Consider the following 18,207-nt stretch of genomic DNA (forward strand, 5'->3'; position numbering starts at 1 on the left):
CGCTGCCCAAATGTTCACGCAAAGAAAGAATGCGTAACTTTTATTCTCGCTGTAGTATTGTTGACGCTGCAGCCATGTCGTGAAGATGCTGTGTGCTTCGTTGTGAAAGCGAAACTACTTTGTTTGGTCTTCCAAAAGTCAACTTTCACCGTGGACAAAGCGGAGTCCAGCCCGGGGTCTGTCACATGTGGTTGCTGCTCATTCGTCGCATGTGCCGGGCGCACCATTCTCGACCCCGCCACCTCAGCTCACTCTATCCCTAAGCCGGGGCTTCCCCTCATGCTAGGCCGCTGTGTTTTTCGTTGTGAAAGCGAAACTACTTTGTTTGGTCTTCCAAAAGAGGACACGACTACAAATCAGTGGTTAAGTTGTATTTACAACACTGTTCCAGAACAGTTTAACCCAAATATCCAGATGTGTGCAGCACATTTTATGGAGGACTGTTTACTGATCCTGGGAGAGTAACGTTAGACTAAAATGCCGGCAGTTCTGACTCATGTAAGTACGTTTTCATTTAAAGGATTTGCCAATGATGATTCAAACGCGAGTTTTGGGCAGTGTAGAGTAGCACTTGTTGTTTGTCATTTCTCTGATCACAAATGCAGACAGAGTTTTATGTTTACGCGGCACGATGCATACGGATGACATCATTACGGAATCACAACGCAAAATTGTGTCACTACATCAAATCTCAGCAAAAATATATTTTATATGTTGATTGAGATTTGTTCGTAAAATAATATAAATGCATAATATAATGTTAAAATATAAATAACAGTTTTTATATACAACATTGAACGATTTAATTTTTGAACGATTACAAGTTTTTTTTATTAGCTAGTAAACTAGTAAAACTACACATTCTGAACAATTATAGTTTTAAGCAGTGTATTAGTAGTCAGTATGCTACACTCTTAAGAAAATAAATCACAGGTTTTTACCTGCATTTTAAATTACGCATTGTATTTTGTGTTTTCGGGTTACAGGGTTACAACGGATAATGGATAACGGATAATGTCCTGGAAAATGATTAATTCCTTTGCCATTTTTCTAGATATTTTTCTTACAGTGTACTAACTGATCAACAATCACATGTACAAGCTACTAACAAGGTGTATCATAAATAAACAATTATTATTGTTATTATCAAATCGAACAACTGCAAATAGCAATAATTTAATTCATGTGATGTATGTACTTCTAGGCATCTTTGGTTTCCTCTTTTTGTGAAATTTAGATGGAAAATGTGTGCCTTTTTATTGTTTGAGTCACTTACCAAAAGTTTCTAAAAGTAGCCAAATAAAATTTTAAAATAGCTACATTTGTTGCTAGGTGCTTTTGGAAGAAAAAGTTGCTAGGGTAGTCTGAAAAGTTGTTAAATTTAGCAACAAAATTGCTAAGTTTGCAACACTGTTGTCTCGTCGCTCCGGCCTGACAGGGCATCACAGTATGGTGAGGGGCGTAACATTTCCGTCACACGCTTGAGGTATTCGGCCAATCACAACGCACTGGATAGCTGACCAATCAGAGCACACCTCGCTTTTCAGACCGATGAGCTTTGTAAAAACCGACGCGTTTAAAAAAATGCGGGGCATAGAGGAGAAACAATAATGTACAGTATGTAGGAAATAATGTGTTTTTTTTTTTACTTTAAACCGCATAAACACATTTCATTACACCAAAAACACAAAATAATGTTCTTTTTAGCAGCATCATATGACCCCTTTAAAGATGCTGATTTATATTTTTAAATTATGGCATTTTCAAAAGCATATCAATATTTAAAAAAATACCTTATGGTATATTTAATGGCTTTTAAGTATATAAAAAATTAACGAAATTGTAAATGTCAAACAAAATATCAAACTATTGTTTTGTCCAACTGAAAACAGTAATGAACGGTACAAAAATGACAACTAATGAAACATTTGACAACTTACCCCACCCTGACATGCATGTTAACCCAAGAGCTAAAACTCAACTGACTCAAACAGCGCATTTGTGACAACTAGCCCCGTTCTTCCCTACCATCAGCAAAACTGCAATTCTTGTGCATTTCTTCCAGGTTGTTTTCAGCAAAATACCATTACATCTGGTATCCCAATCTTTTGACAGTCAGAAACAAAACACCAAAAAACGTTTATCTGTGTAATCTGATACTTTGCCACCCACAGAGGTTTCAAACGCCATTCTTTCATTTTCCTCATTCAGCAACTCGACGTCACCAGGCAACCTGCACTACAGTTTCAGCTCTGATACACCTGGCAGCAGGCTCCCGTCCTCAATAAACCTGAAAATGCACATTCTGTCATTATTTACTCAACCTCGTGTTGCTCCAAACCTGCATGACTTTCTTTCGCAGAAAAAAAAGAGATGATTACAGCCTCAGTCTCCATTCACTTTCATTGCAACTTCCCTACAGTGAAAGTGAATGGAGACTGATCCGTCATTCCGCCTAACATTGCATTTGTATTTCAAAAGAAAGAAAATCCTACAGGTTTTAACAACATGAGTGTGAGTAAATGATAACAGAATGGGCTGAACTATTCCCTAACTGATACATTTAAGCAAGCAGAGCTTATAACAGCAAAACAGGCAACATTAATTAATCGTATACCATTTTCAATTAAATTACGTAAAATACAATAAGAATGATAAAGTTTGTTGTAAGTGCACGGACAAATACGATCTATAAAACACAACAAAAATATATAATAGTTGTACACTAGTTAGCAACTAATAGAAGCACACTAACACTAATTGTCCCATTAGTGTCGTTCATTAAAAGGCCCAAACATTATTTCTGTAACATGTAGAAGGAAATGTAACATTCATGTACCTTTATTTTCCCGTTTTACACGATCTATTTCACCGTGTAATTTCTCCAGAGTTTCTCTGTGCTGCTTTTGTAAGAAGTCAATATTCCTCCGCAGTGAAGCGACGCGCGCATCCATTTCGCTTCCCTCGCTTCACGCACTGATACTTTAACGTCACGTGCGTCTACTTGCGGATGACGTATCACTACCAAGTAAATCTGCCTTAACACGTTGTCACGCGTATTTGTTTACAATGACCAGAGGCGGACAAAGCACACAACTCCATTACTTGAGTGAAAGTACAGATACTGCTGGTCAAATATTACTCCATTACAAGTAAAAGTTGTAAAGACAGATTTTTACTTAAGTAAAAGTACAGAAGTACCAAAAGTACATTTCCTTTGTCAATGCACTGTTTTATTATTGTTGTATGTAATACTTGCAATACCTCTGAAATAACTTACAATACACTGACTAGCTTGTAGTATCTTTGGAATAAAGAGCTTTTAGAATGTTAAAAACCTACGGGGAAAAAACAAAACAAAAAAATATATAATTATTTAACACCTACAAAAGCAGGATGGTAGTGATCTCACACAGCTCTGGACACATCTATGTGTAACCATTCATCCACATTTGAACAGAGTGGACAGTGATATTGCTGTAAATACAGACTGATAAGGAAGAAAATCAAAAATCAAACCTGCTTTAAAACCCAGCAACACACCTGTAGCTATATAACTTTACAACAGCAACACAAAAATGCAAAACAGCTAGACTTATTTGACATCAAAACAAAAATTACAAAAATCGTGTCTAATCGCTCTCGCTGTACTTTGGTGTCATACACAGAACAGTCTGTGCAGTGCTGCTTCAGTCAAACACCTTTTGCATTTTATTAGGAGACGCACAACAGTTATTCTGTGGCTTTATAGGTAATATTTTCACTTACACAATTTAGCAAAATCAGACAACCTGCTTTAAAAACCCAGCAACACACCTGTAGCTGTATAACTTTACAACAGCAACACAAAAATGCAAAACAGCTAGACTTATTTGACATCAAAACAAAAATTAAAAAAATGGTGTCCAATCGCTCTCGCTGTACTTTGGTGTCATACACAGAACGGTCTGTAGTGCTGCTTCAGTCAAACACCTTTTGCATTTTATTAGGAGACGCACAACAGTTCTTCTGTGGCTTTATAGGTAATATTTTCACTTACACAATTTAGCAAAATCAGACAATATTGTGTCTAATATAAACCACAATATTACTTCTTATTGAATTGTTGTAAATAAATATCACATTTGGAACTGGTCAGTGCTCAAAAAATGCTGGGAAATCTCTTCATGTAGCCCTACAAGAGTGATTACTGATAAACTGTCTGAAAACAGAAAGTCGCGTTTAGAGAAGAAAAAAAATCCCCCACTGACTTTCAAAGCTAACGACTTTCTACTTCGAGGACCTTGATAGAAATGTAGTGGAGTGAAAAGTACAATATTTGTCTTTCAAATGTAGTGAAGTTAAAGTCACAAGTTTCCAGAAAAAATAATACTAAGCCCTACAAGAGTGATTACTGATAAACTGTCTGAAAACAGAAAGTCGCGTTTAGAGAAGAAAAAAAATCACCCACCGACTTTCAAAGCTAACGACTTTCTACTTCGAGGACCTTGATAGAAATGTAGTGGAGTGAAAAGTACAATATTTGTCTTTCAAATGTAGTGAAGTTAAAGTCACAAGTTTCCAGAAAAAATAATACTCAAGTAAAGTACAGATACTCAAAAAGTGTACTGAAGTACAATACTTAAGTAAATGTACTTAGTTACTGTCCGCCTCTGACAATGACTGTTCACTCCTCCTCTCCCACTGGAACTTTTTATATTGTAGTGGCTGCTATGGTAACAGCATTACTTCCTCTAATATTGCTGGGATATAACAGATTTAAATCAACTCAATTCACTCAGTGTAAAATTACCTGGAGACCTGATAAACATCCGTGTTTCTATAGCAATCTAAATCCAGTACACAAATTAGACATTCATTATGTCCTTTTAATGAGTTAAGTGCAAACTTTGGATTGTTCTGACAGTCACATTGGCAAAAAAAAAATACACCATTATAAATGAATTTAATGACTGAAAAGCTGGATTAACCACCACTCACAGATTTAAAAAACCCCCCTGTGCATTAGACATGACATTCCCCATTAAATTTTTTGTCATTAAATGTACCAATACACTTGCAGTGCAAATACTGTATATAAAAACCTTCATGCACCTTGGAGAACAGGTTGCTAGAAGTTTAGTATTGACATTAAAAAAATAAAATATAAAAAGGCATCATGAATCTTTATTTACTGAGTCTTTAGTTTTTCATCAAGAAAGTTCAACAGGAGCTCATATAGAAAGCTGACGATGAGAATGAGTCCAGTGCTGGAGAGAACACTGAATGACAGTAGTGCAAACAGCATGTAGAGCAGGAGGAGGATGAGGAGGGTGCGATAGCTGGCTAACACCCGCAGGCTGAGACGGGCTCGCTGAGGGCGTTCCCTCATCTGCCGTGTCACCGGACTCTTCCGCCATTGCTCTGCCACTTTTGAGGAACTTCTCAAGTAGTGTCGTCCTATACTGCCCAGGAGGTCCTGTCGAGAACACAGCACCTCCATGTGGTCGCCAAACTATAAGACACAACCAATATGGTCACATTTGATTGAAGTGAAATGCATGTGCATCATTGCTGCATCAACACATACATTAATAACCATAATGAAGTTTAATTTTGGATGAAACTCTAGGCTAAGCAATATTCTTACTCTTGCATTAATAAAGGACGAGATCTGGAACATCAGTCGAACCAAAAAAGCATTTTCGTAGCTCCTGATAGGCTGAAGCTCTGGATCTCCTTGATATTCGATTTCAAATCTGCGAAGACCATTGATGATCTGTAAAATTTGAAATCAGATTTGTAGTAATATTGGTATGACTCACAAAATTAATATGTTGAAGAAGATCGCCACACTATAACTCACCTGCAACCTGCCCAGGTCTGTTAACAAAAGCCCATTTTCACTCGGGATGCAGTCTGGCAGTTGTTTAGATGCCCCTTCATCGTCTACAGATGCCACATTGCCTATCAGCTGAGACAGCTGCCCTGCATTCAACTGTACAACATGAAACTAAATTAAAGGTGAAGTGAACTATACATATTAAATGCTGAGATCTGAAAGATTAATTTTTTTTGAAAGAATATTAATTCAGCAAAGACTCATTAAATTGATCAAAAGTGACAGTAAAGTAAAAAAATATCGATATCTCGATATTAATCAATTCTTAAATCCCAAGAATCGAACAGTCTAGCCCAGGGTTCCTCAAATCTTACCCTGGAGGTCCAATGCGCTGCAGAGTTTAGCTCCAACCATGATCAAACTCAGCTACCTGTGGTTTTCTAATGATCCTGAAGACATTGATTAGCATGCTCAGGTGTGTTTGATTAGGGTTAGAGCTAAACTCTGCAGGAAAGTGGATCTCGTGGGCCAGATTTGAGGATCCCTGGTCTAGCCGGTTTTCAGTTAATGGACGGAACGTTGAAGGGGACTTCCAATCCAATATATCACAATAACAATAAGCATTGTGCCTTGGTACTTTTAATATGAAATATACATTAACATTCAAATACTGAGATCTGAAAGATTAATTTTTTTTTAAAGAATATTAATTCAGCAAAGACGCATTAAATTGATCAAAAGTGACAGTAAATTAAAAAAATATCGATATCTCGATATTAATCGATTCTTAAATCCCAAGAATCAAATAGTCTAGCCCAGGGTTCCTCAAATCTTTCCCTGGAGGTCCATTGCGCTGCAAAGTTTAGCTCCAACCATGATCAAACTCAGCTACCTGTGGTTTTCTAATGATCCTGAAGACATTGATTAGCATGCTCAGGTGTGTTTGATTAGGGTTAGAGCTAAACTCTGCAGGAAAGTGGATCTCGTGGGCCAGATTTGAGGATCCCTGGTCTAGCCGGTTTTCAGTTAATGGACGGAACGTTGAAGGGGACTTCCAATCCAATATATCACAATAACAATAAGCATTGTGCCTTGGTACTTTTAATATGAAAAAGTCTCAGATTTCAAATTCTGTCCATTGTATTGCAGACAGCATTTAAACAATAAATGCCGTTTTGGCGCTGTTTAATGTGGAGTGACAGATCGCTGTACAGACGCAGCAGCGCGAGGTGCACATGAACTGATCATCACCTCCACATTAATACCAGTTTCAGCACAAAATAAACATGACTACACACCCGAAGGCAAGTTAAAAGAAAGAGTACAACTTGACAATCCATATCCTGTCTCATGAAATCGCTCAGTCAGTGTATCAGCCGCGCAAAGACGCCTTGTAAACAATGTCACATTTACCTCAGAAAAAATATATGGTGACCATAAACTCATTAGTCAGAAAATAAACTGTAGAGGGGGGCGTTTTACTAAATATATGCACCATATAACATATTCATTATACATTTTACTGTTCTTCAATATTTAATGTTTGAATAAATTCATCAAGTTTTTATGATAGCACCATTGTTTATATTTCAAAAAACGAATTGAAGTAGAAATATTATGTAATTGTACATTTTAAAAACTTCATTAAGTGTAATTTTAACAAATCAGTCAATTTTAACCTTCAATATTATAGTAATGTATTACCAACTGACTCTCATGTATATTTTACAGCATTAGTTGAGAGATTTTTTTTCTTTGAAAATCTGGCATGCACTGTACCTGAAATGTATCCAAATGAATGGATATTGAATCTAATCGAAAGCTTATGAATGAGAATCGAATCGTGAAATTTGTGTCAAAACCCAGCCCTAGTAAAGACATTTCTAATGTTTCTATTTCAAATAAATGCTGTTCTTTCTGTTCATCAAAGAATCCTGAAAAAAAACAACCTTTTAATGATAATGAGCATTAGAATGATTTCTGAAGGACCATGTGACACTGAAGACTGGAAGTAATGACTGCTGAAAAACTAGCTTTGCTATCACAGGAATCAGTGACTTCACAAACCCAGATAAACTGACGAAAAATATGTTGTCTTACATTAAAATAGACAAATTTAATTAGCCTATTCTATTTATGTTTGTATGTGAACTCGAAATCAACCCCAACTTTGCTTTAAAAAGCATCACAAGATCTCCTAACCGAAGATCACATGATCTTCAAGTCATTTATTATTATTATTATTATTAGGGCTTCATGTTAATGTTAATTTAATGTTTATGCTAAAAAAAGTGCATATACTGTAGCTGCTAATTGTATTTGTTGTTTGTTGATTTTCAAATATAAAACTTATTGAAAAGTTTTCAGTGTTTGTATCAGTCCTTTTTGAACGTTTTCATCTAATTTGAACAAAACCGTGATAATATTGATAACCGTGATAACTTTGGTCACTATAATTGTGATATGAAATTTTCATACCATTACATCCCTAGGTGCACGTAAAAATCTATTCATATATTAATCGCGATTCTGTCTTCTAACGATTCTAATGGATTCACAAGTTTCAAAATCAATGTTCTAAAGCAGCGGTTCTTAATACTGTAATAATGTTCCTCGCGACCCCCTGCTCTGCATCTCTCTCTCTCTCTCATTCAGCTCAGCTCCAACAATGAACTGTTCCAATTATACACTTATTTACACATATCTATGAGAAGCATTATGCATGGACGCACGTGCAGTTGCCGTACTGTATTAAAGCTTTAATCAGGATAAAACCGTATTTTAAAAGCTAACATAAGCAGTAGAATTTACAAATAACAGCATATCTAAAAGTATGAGACAACAACAAACAAAAAACATAGGCCTACCATTAAAAGCCGTGCTTGCACAGGTTCTGCACGATCCTCTTCAATAATATCCTCTGCATCTCAATCGGGCTCAAACTGATAAGCGATATTAAAGACGCCGTTGTTTACAATACAACTGGAGCACATGCCGCTGAGGTGAGGTGAGGGGCAGGACGTTTAGACGAGCACTAGAGGCGGTTTAGCCAATCACAACACACTGGGCTAGTTAACCAATCAGAGCCCATTGCCTATTTCTGAGGGCGGGGCTTCATAAGAACAGGAAAAGATCAGCCCGTTTCTCAGAGAAGGGACAGATCGGTATGGAATTAAGGTAAATTATGTGAAAAATAATGTTTTTTTTTTTTTTTTAAACAAAGCATTAATATGTTACACTGCCCCCCATAAACACAATCAAGCCTAGAAAAAAAAACAGTGAACCACCCCTTTAAGAAATTTTAACTGACCCCAAACTTTTGAACGGTAGCTTATGACACACATCTTTAATAAAAGCAGTTATAGACTGACCCGGAATATCTGACAGAGGTAGTCCAGTGCTTTGTCCAGGAACTCATGGGTTTTCTTCACACCCTCTCCCATATCATCCATCTCTCCTCCGTTAAAAGTGTTGTTATGATCCGAGGAACCAACGCTAAACCATGAGAGAAAAGAGTTGTTTGCAGCCATTTCCGTGGAATGATCCGATATCCGTTTAGCCGTCTGTCGGGCTTGGGCGATAATCTGGATGAGCTTTAACACCTGGAATTGACAGAAGGAATCATGGTCTATTAGGGATGCACCGATATGAAAATTTTGGCCGATACCGATAACCCTTTATTTATGTGAAAATTGTTATATTAAATGAAAAGTTCTTTTTTTGTGTTAAAATAAAATACCGGCATAAATCTTCGGAATAACATGAGGGTGATTAAATAATGATTGAATTTTTTCATTTTTTAGGTGAACTATTTCTCTAATTCTCAGTAAACTGGTGACTTCCAGTTCATAATCTCCACCACAAAAATGTTAAATGATGCCAGACTTAATATGCTCTGGGCTGACTGGAGGGAGACTTCCATTGAAATACTGACTGTAAATAACACACGGACAGGGAAATAGACTCGGAAGCCAGAGACACCAAAAGCTTACATACACCCCACAGCCAAAGAACAAAGACAAAAGACATATCAAGGAGCCAGCGGGCTGCATCATGCAGACTCAAACATTAAGCAATAACTCGACCACTTCAATCACATGCCCAGTGTGTACTATGCTTATTCCGCCCAAATCATCAAACAACAGAGAACAAAATAAATGTGAATTAAAAAGCTGCATTTCTCTTTTATCCCCTTCTATGTTTAGCAATCATATGACATTGGGTTGATTTGAACTGTAAATCCTTGAGCACAGAGGAAATAAAAATTCATGGCAAATTCATGTTCTACACAAATAGTTCTCAACTGCAGGGGTCTGAAACCACTAGGGGGCCTCAATAAACTTCAAGATGACCAAATTCACATGAAATACACCAGCAATATGGTTAAATGTGTTAGCACTGGATAGAGAGGATGATGAAGTACCCAAAACCAGCTACAGAAGACATTAATGTTCGGTTAACATTTAAAATCAAGAGTTTGCACAATCTGAAATTAAGCTGATAACTGGATTAGTAAGAAAACTCCCAAAATTAGATTCATAATAAGGTAATATAAAACAAAACAAAAAAACATGGTTTTCAGGTATTTCTTTTAGCAGAAGTATATATATATATATATATATATACAGTATATATGTTATATTCATGTATTGCACAAGAAAATCAAATTTTTCAACAAAAATCTTTTAAAAAATGAAATAAGCTGGGACAACTGAAATGACTGACTTATTTTTATCAAAATATTTTATATGAACAATTTTAAAATGACTACTAAACTCAGAAAGTTAGTTATTTCATGTTGATTTAAGCAATAATAGCTTAAAATGTGATTAAAAAAATTCTATTCATTTTATGTCAAATACAGAACATTAGCAGTGTAACAGCACTAGCAATAAAACATTTGTTGAAATGTGAAGGACTAGTTCAGATTCAGCTTTAAAGGGCAAAACTTTGTAGTTTTTAGACTATATCTGTTAGCCATACATTGAGGCCATCTATATTAGCATAGTTCTAAAATCAAATTCCAATATTTTCAATTCCCATCATAAAAAAGCTTAATACAAAAATGCAAATATTGACACTCTAGCTATGAATGACAAAGGGTATATTTGTAGACAGCATATGCGTCTCACTCACAGAGGGAGAGGGAGTGCATAAGTCAGGGTAGGTGTCGTGCAGCAGTCCCTATGCAGTGCGGGGGTGAAGGGTTGGAGCTAGCCAGCCGTGCGCAGAGGAGGAAGGGAGTGTGTAGGTCTGAGGGCCCGGATCACATTCTTACCTTCACCTGAGGAGACTGCAGCTTCTGGTACATCTCCAGAGAATAGTGATGGAGCCACATCTCCACAAACACCTTTAGAAACACACAACCATGAAGTTCATGCCAAAACATGAAGTAAACTCATCACGAATGACAATTAAGAATAGTTAACATCTGTTCTAGGGCTGCAGCTATCGATTATTTTAGTAATCGAGTATTCTACAGATTACTCCATCGATTAATCGGATAAGAAGTAATTTTTCTTTATTACAGAGCAATACTAAATATACAAAACATAATAAAATAAGTCTCTTAAAATAAACAACTAATTTGTTTTCTTTTTAGAAAAATTAAATTTTTTATTGCTGAAATTGCATACATTAATAACCGTGAAAACTAAAACCATTTAATTGGCAAATTACATTCAAAAAATGCAAATACAAATATATCAATAAAAAAGATTAATATATAAAAAAAAATACAATAAATAAATAAATACAAAAATCAATTTCACATTACTTTAAAAAAGGTAAATGGTACAAACTAAAACTAAGGCATAAATCAAAATATTAGTAATAAAAATAATAATAACACCTAAACATTGCATTTGTCGTGCAACTTAACTTTCAAGTTTCAGCCTAACTAAAGCTCAAGCATGACATAAGCCTTTACTGTCTTCTTGGAAGGCTTTGTGGCTTTTGTGAGAGGCAAAAATCAGTGGACAGGAACGTAACTTGGAACAAGAGTCCATACACACATTTTTCTGCAACATGAAATTAGTTATTTGGAGAATAAACCCTCTTAAAATGTCCCTATACGTACTGGTGTGTGTGTGCGCGTGTAAACCTTGTTTTTGATATCCTTCATATTCTGTGTGCTGGTCAGTTCACAGCAGTGAATAGAAATGAATCTGTTCCAATAAGTTTAAATTGATTTGTACATTTTATGGGCATTTTTACACTTATAAAGCCTTTTTTTCTAAAAGTGTGAATCATCTTTTGAGTCAAATTCTTACATTTAATCAGTCAATTAGAATAATAAGACATTTGGGCTGTTACCAAACAACTGATATCAGTATCAACAAAATGTATCTTTGCAATTCAGAGGAAACACAGAAGCTGCATCTGAAGAGGCATTTAGATGTAGGCCTATTTACACTATTTAATTCAGCTCAGAGGGACAAATGCATTTAACCTGCAGTTACAAATGAATAAATAATATTTTGTTATTTTAAACGTGAAACATTGAATACTGATATTTTAATACAATTACAATTACAATAAAGATACTTTAAAGGGGTCATATGATGCGTTTCAAATTTTTCCTTTCTCTTTGGAGTGTTACAAGCTCTTAGTGCATAAAGAAGATCTGTAATGTTGTAAAGACTAAAGTCTCAAATCCAAAGAGATATTCTTTATAAAAGTTAAGAGTCAAACACGCCTACCTAAAACGGCTCGTTCTAACAAGCCTCCACATATCTACTTCGCTATGTGGGAAGATTTGCATAACACCACCCAAATGTTCACGCAAAGAAAGAAGGCGTAACTTCTATTCTAGCTGTAGTATTGTTGTTGCCGCCGCTATTTCGTGAAGGCGCTGTGTGTTTCGTTGTGAAAGCGAAACTACTTTACAACAGAGCAACAGTGCAATATCTACACAACCATTCAAAAGTTTGGGTCGGTAAGAGTTTTTACATTTTCAAAAAGCACTTATGCTCTATTTTATGAAAGAAAGCAGTAAAAACAGATATATTGTGAAATATTACTAAAATTTAAATATCTCTATTTTGATATTCTTAAAAATATTTATATTTTAATGCAATTTATTCCTGTGATTGCAAAGCTGAATTTTCAGCAGCCATTACTCCAGTCTTCAGTGCCACATGTTTTTTTCAGGATTCTTAGATGAATAGAAAGTTTAAAAGAACAGTATTTATTTGATATAGAAATCTTTTGTAACATTACAAATGTCTTTAATGTCACTCTTGGTCAATTTAACACATCATTAATAAAAGCATGCATTAAAAAAATAATAATAATTTTGAATGATAGTATATATCAGATTTGTACTCTGAAAAACAGTGGTAATACTAGTCACATATACAAATACAAAAATACTGAATAATACAAAATAAACCAAATAAAAAGAACCTTGGGCCCAGGAAGTCCACGGCAATGTTGTACTCTGCCATGCGAGCCTGCAGATACCGCAGGTTCCAGCCATTAAGGATTCCATCCAGGCTCCCGAACACACTCTCCACCAACCAGGGAAAGATTGCATGCAGCTCCTAATCAAACATATGCCATATAAACACAAACCAGACTTTATAAATTTTTTTGATACAAAGATCAGGGGCACATGCATGCCGTACTCTAAGCAATCCAAGTAAACATGGGCCTCACAAGACAAATGAAGCAAGAGAACAGGCATGTTGGCTCGCACAAATGCTCAAATGAATCTTCAGCACTAAACAAACATCATTCATTCAGACAGCATAGAGTTGAGTCAAGGTGAGAGGAAAGCGGCACCAGCAGGACAGCAGCTGTTCCAGTGCCATGTGCCAAGCAGATGACTGCGTTTAATATCTTAATACATGGGCAATGGCACAGTTGCCTCATCAGATTTCTCAGATGAATCTAACAAAAAACTGCCTGTGTCGAGTGCAAAAATAAGGACGTTATAAAGCCACAACGGGTCCTCCATATTAGGCTATAAAGTGTATTACATTAATCATAAATGTACTAATAAATAAAATTCTTGCATGTATTAAATGAAGAGAACCATACCTTTGCAGGGAAATCTATAATTTTGCTCAACTCGTCACATCTTTGATGAAGAGTTTTAATGGTCCAGTCTGCCTTTAAATTGGCCTGCAGGTATAAATACACAACGGTTAGAAAGAGAAATAAACAAGTATAATGTAAATATAATATATAAACAGCTGAATCTAGTACTAACCAGAAGATAACTGGGCTGTTGCAGGGCAGGTGCAGCCATTAAAACTCAGACCACAAATCAACACCAAACCTGAAATTAAAGTCAGTAATATAATCCACTCACATTTCAAAACAAAGAACAGTATTTATTTGATATAGAAATCTTTTGTAACATTACAAATGTCTTTAATGTCACTCTTGGTCAATTTAACACATCATTAATAAAAGCATGCATTAAAAAAATAATAATAATTTTGAATGATAGTATATATCAGATTTGTACTCTGAAAAACAGTGGTAATACTAGTCACATATACAAATACAAAAATACTGAATAATACAAAATAAACCAAATAAAAAGAACCTTGGGCCCAGGAAGTCCACGGCAATGTTGTACTCTGCCATGCGAGCCTGCAGATACCGCAGGTTCCAGCCATTAAGGATTCCATCCAGGCTCCCGAACACACTCTCCACCAACCAGGGAAAGATTGCATGCAGCTCCTAATCAAACATATGCCATATAAACACAAACCAGACTTTATAAATTTTTTTGATACAAAGATCAGGGGCACATGCATGCCGTACTCTAAGCAATCCAAGTAAACATGGGCCTCACAAGACAAATGAAGCAAGAGAACAGGCATGTTGGCTCGCACAAATGCTCAAATGAATCTTCAGCACTAAACAAACATCATTCATTCAGACAGCATAGAGTTGAGTCAAGGTGAGAGGAAAGCGGCACCAGCAGGACAGCAGCTGTTCCAGTGCCATGTGCCAAGCAGATGACTGCGTTTAATATCTTAATACATGGGCAATGGCACAGTTGCCTCATCAGATTTCTCAGATGAATCTAACAAAAAACTGCCTGTGTCGAGTGCAAAAATAAGGACGTTATAAAGCCACAACGGGTCCTCCATATTAGGCTATAAAGTGTATCACAGCACTGTAAATAATAACATTAATCATAAATGTACTAATAAATAAAATTCTTGCATGTATTAAATGAAGAGAACCATACCTTTGCAGGGAAATCTATAATTTTGCTCAACTCGTCACATCTTTGATGAAGAGTTTTAATGGTCCAGTCTGCCTTTAAATTGGCCTGCAGGTATAAATACACAACGGTTAGAAAGAGAAATAAACAAGTATAATGTAAATATAATATATAAACAGCTGAATCTAGTACTAACCAGAAGATAACTGGGCTGTTGCAGGGCAGGTGCAGCCATTAAAACTCAGACCACAAATCAACACCAAACCTGAAATTAAAGTCAGTAATATAATCCACTCACATTTCAAAACATTCAGCATCACTAGTCAAGTACTTCTAGCACTCCAGTGCCAGTCAACGTTATCAATGAAAAATCAGAGTATTTCATGCTTGCTTATCTAACCACTATCAGTCTATCCTTAAACATAACATTTTAATTTGCCTAAATATATTTTTCTGCAATATTGCCGCTAAGAGGTTAACTGTTAGCCAGCTAGCTCCACTATCAGCTAACTGTGTAGCCTGCACAATATTTTTTGCTCTGTAAAAGAACTAAACGCTTAACGTTAGTCCGTTTCATGTACACTTAAAACATATAATAAACATGCCAAATTAGTTTTTGGGTATATTACCTCACACGCAAGAGAGAGAAAAACAATATTTCTAATAAAATCCAATAGACCGCGCTTAGAGCCAAGAAGAGTCAAATGCGTTGGTTATGATGTCATATCCGCCTAGTGCTGTAACAGCTCCGTCTGAAGTCACGAACATAAATAAACTTCCTGCCAAACAATTTTGATCCAAGATTGGCTCTTTTATATTTGATGCCGCCAATGTTACACACTCTTTTAGCTTTAAAAACATTATTTTTAGTATAATGATATTAAAAGTAAACTCCTATTGTCATGTTTTATACTATATGCTAATTTTTTTCATTCAAAAGCAATTCTTATTCCATCTTTTCTCCTTCTTAAAACTGAATTAGACTCACTTCTAAAATTAATTTGGTTTAAAAAGAACAAACCTTAGATATATATTATGAAACCCTTACAAACCCCATTATAAATATTATCTTAAATATTAAGGATAAATATGTAGGTGCTTTCTGCTGTGTATGTATGTTTGTGTTTGGCATGTTAATGTTGTGGTTTGTTTAAGTTATGTTTTTTGTAAAACTCTCATATTTTTTCTCTCTTCCAGATGTCATTCTTCAGATTTTTTTAGAGGTTCAAGCGCGAAGCGCTGAAACCCTATTGTAATTGTAAGGATTATTATTATTATTATTATTATTACTATTATTATTATGCAGACCAAACCGTAAGTCCTAGAGACTTGAAACTTGGCCAGATGATAGGTCTCAATTTGGGGAGACAGTGGCAAAGACTCACCCCAATCGGTCTCTCCTGTTGCGTCGGTGACATCTTATGTGGAAACTCCTGTTTTCTCTGATACTGAAGCCTGATTTGTTTACATTTGTGGAGTTGCAAGAACCAATGGTGCTTCAACCCACCAAAAGGGGTGGAGCTGAACGCTATTAGTCGTCTCTGAGTGCCATTTCGTCACAATTTTTCTCCATCGGCGACGAATATCATCTCCTCCCTGACTCTGCAAGCAAGAAGCCGAAGAAAGAAGAAGAAAGAAGCTCAGTCTGCTGCTCGCCGCCGTGAGATGAAGCCCCTTGCAGTGCAAGAAGCCAGAAGAATTATCCCTGTTACCATCCGGCGCCTATTAGAGCAAATTTCGGAGAAAATTTTCCAGGTGACGTTGATGCAAATCTCGCGCCGTGAGTTTGGCTCATGCAGGGAACCCCTGCTTGATGCAGTGTCTGGGCAGAGCCAGAGGCTGCGCTCACCAGGACGGAGTGTTCTTACTGCGAGAGCATGAGTCTTGCCCTTCTCTACTTGCGGTTTGCCTTCTTCCACGAAGGCGGTCCTCCCCAGCCTGCTCTCCCGTTTTCTTCCTCCCCTAGGAGGAAGATACAGCAGAGCAGAGGGGCTCTAACACCGGGCTCAAGTGAACTCATGCTGGCACAGTTCCCTTGTGCTTCACTCTACCCGCAATGCCTTGACTCACCTGTGTGCTTCACACGTGAGGATCAGCACCCCTCGTCGGCTGCGAGAGGCTTGATTACCTTGGGCGGATCTGAGGAGGAAGCTGTTGTTATAGCTGCGCATCTGTGCCCACCATCGACCTCTGGGTTGAAAGCCCATGCAGTGCACCCATCTAAGCCCTATAGGACTACCACAGGACTACCACATATTCAATGGCTGGCCAGGCTGGCTCAGTGCTCACATGATGGTGGTGTTCCAAGTGTTCCAGGCCAAACTTCTCCGCAGCATGGACAAGTCCGGCCAGAGTTCTGATGCCTTCAGAAAGCTGCCCACAATGAATGACTTGGCTCTGTGCACTACTAAGGTCACTGCGCAGGCGATCAGCAAGGCCATGGCCAAGCGTGGTGCTGCTGGAGCGCCACCTTTGGCTAAATCTAATGGAGTTCAGGGACGCTGACAAGGTCGCCTTCCTAGACTCGCCAGTCTCTCCCAAGGAACTGTTTGGCCCTGCCGTGGATGGTTTTGCTGAGCAGTTTACAGTGGCACAGAAGTCATCACAGGCAATGTGTCACTTCCTGCCGAAGTGCTCCAGTGCGTTGGCTGTTTCAAGTCGCCAGAAGGCTCCATCCTCTCAGCAGCCAGCCAAGCCGGCGCCTTCTCAGCCCCAGCCTAAATCTGAGCCTGGGCTTCAGCAGCGCCCCTAAGGATCTAAGCCTGTTTTTCTGCAATTCTTTGTAATATTGGCACCAATCTAAACGTGTGTCATCGTCACCCCTAGTTAACCACACCACATCAGTTTGGGAGCAGCTCCACCTATTGGTCAAAAGTGATAAATCATTAAATAGTTTTTCTAGTGATTTTATTTGCCTTTGATTGATCTGCCTACGATTTTTTTTGCCTTTTATGGGTAAAATAATGTTAAAATGTCTATAATTGGTAATTGCTGCTATATATATTATTATTGTAATTGTTCTTGAAATAGTTGTAAGATATGTTTTTAATATTAATTGACCCCCCCCCCCCCAAATCTCTTGATTTAAATAGAATATATCAAATAATATAATATAAACTCTTAGTATAAATATAAATATAAAAACTTGCTGTTCTAAAGATATATCACTTCCAATTAAGATTAATTATAGGATAGGAAA

At 36.9% G+C, this 18,207-nt stretch overlaps 3 protein-coding genes across 4 annotated transcripts in view; all 3 read right to left on the minus strand.

Moving 5' to 3' along the window:
- The window catches only part of LOC107591717 (coiled-coil domain-containing protein 74B-like), a 9,250-nt gene extending 6,247 nt beyond the window's left edge, over positions 1-3,003 (minus strand). For both annotated transcript variants that reach the window (XM_016280951.1, XM_016280950.1), the window contains exon 1: positions 2,840-3,003. In XM_016280951.1, coding sequence (XP_016136437.1) covers positions 2,840-2,954 — 115 coding nt within the window. In that variant the 5' untranslated portion in view covers positions 2,955-3,003. The remainder of the gene's footprint in view (positions 1-2,839) is intronic.
- Positions 3,004-4,926: 1,923 nt separating this feature from the next.
- On the minus strand, positions 4,927-14,108 carry LOC107591733 (sphingomyelin phosphodiesterase 4-like). The gene is made up of 10 exons (XM_016280966.1): positions 14,037-14,108; positions 13,865-13,948; positions 13,229-13,365; positions 13,148-13,167; positions 11,092-11,218; positions 10,245-10,254; positions 9,193-9,423; positions 5,846-5,977; positions 5,630-5,758; positions 4,927-5,494 (listed from the first exon to the last, which is right to left on the minus strand). The coding sequence occupies exons 1-10, from the start codon at positions 14,073-14,075 to the stop codon at positions 5,171-5,173; spliced, it is 1,233 nt and encodes a 410-aa protein (XP_016136452.1). The 5' UTR covers positions 14,076-14,108; the 3' UTR covers positions 4,927-5,170.
- A 177-nt stretch (positions 14,109-14,285) lies between these two features.
- LOC107591734 (sphingomyelin phosphodiesterase 4-like) lies at positions 14,286-15,763 on the minus strand. The gene is made up of 5 exons (XM_016280967.1): positions 15,638-15,763; positions 15,205-15,273; positions 15,033-15,116; positions 14,365-14,515; positions 14,286-14,296 (listed from the first exon to the last, which is right to left on the minus strand). The coding sequence occupies exons 2-5, from the start codon at positions 15,241-15,243 to the stop codon at positions 14,286-14,288; spliced, it is 285 nt and encodes a 94-aa protein (XP_016136453.1). The 5' UTR covers positions 15,244-15,273; positions 15,638-15,763.
- Between the last annotated feature and the right edge of the window lie 2,444 nt (positions 15,764-18,207).

The sequence above is a fragment of the Sinocyclocheilus grahami genome, unplaced genomic scaffold (genome assembly GCF_001515645.1).
Source record: "Sinocyclocheilus grahami isolate Dianchi unplaced genomic scaffold, SAMN03320097.WGS_v1.1 scaffold145.1, whole genome shotgun sequence".
Classification (NCBI taxonomy): domain Eukaryota; kingdom Metazoa; phylum Chordata; class Actinopteri; order Cypriniformes; family Cyprinidae; genus Sinocyclocheilus; species Sinocyclocheilus grahami.

What these genes read in the sequence shown, in the direction of transcription:
- LOC107591733 (XM_016280966.1), bottom strand. Translation starts at nt 14,075, where the DNA reads ATGGCTGCACCTGCCCTGCAACAGCCCAGTTATCTTCTG. An exon ending in TATTACCACTGTTTTTCAGA is followed by an intron (nt 11,219 to 13,147) that starts GTACAAATCTGA and finishes ATTCGTGATGAG; the next exon opens with TTTACTTCATGTTTTGGCAT. An exon ending in CGTCCTTTATTAATGCAAGA is followed by an intron (nt 5,495 to 5,629) that starts GTAAGAATATTG and finishes TGTGTCTTATAG; the next exon opens with TTTGGCGACCACATGGAGGT.
- LOC107591734 (XM_016280967.1), bottom strand. Translation starts at nt 15,243, where the DNA reads ATGGCTGCACCTGCCCTGCAACAGCCCAGTTATCTTCTG. An exon ending in AACAGCCCAGTTATCTTCTG is followed by an intron (nt 15,117 to 15,204) that starts GTTAGTACTAGA and finishes TTATACCTGCAG; the next exon opens with GCCAATTTAAAGGCAGACTG. An exon ending in TTATAGATTTCCCTGCAAAG is followed by an intron (nt 14,516 to 15,032) that starts GTATGGTTCTCT and finishes ATGTTTGATTAG; the next exon opens with GAGCTGCATGCAATCTTTCC.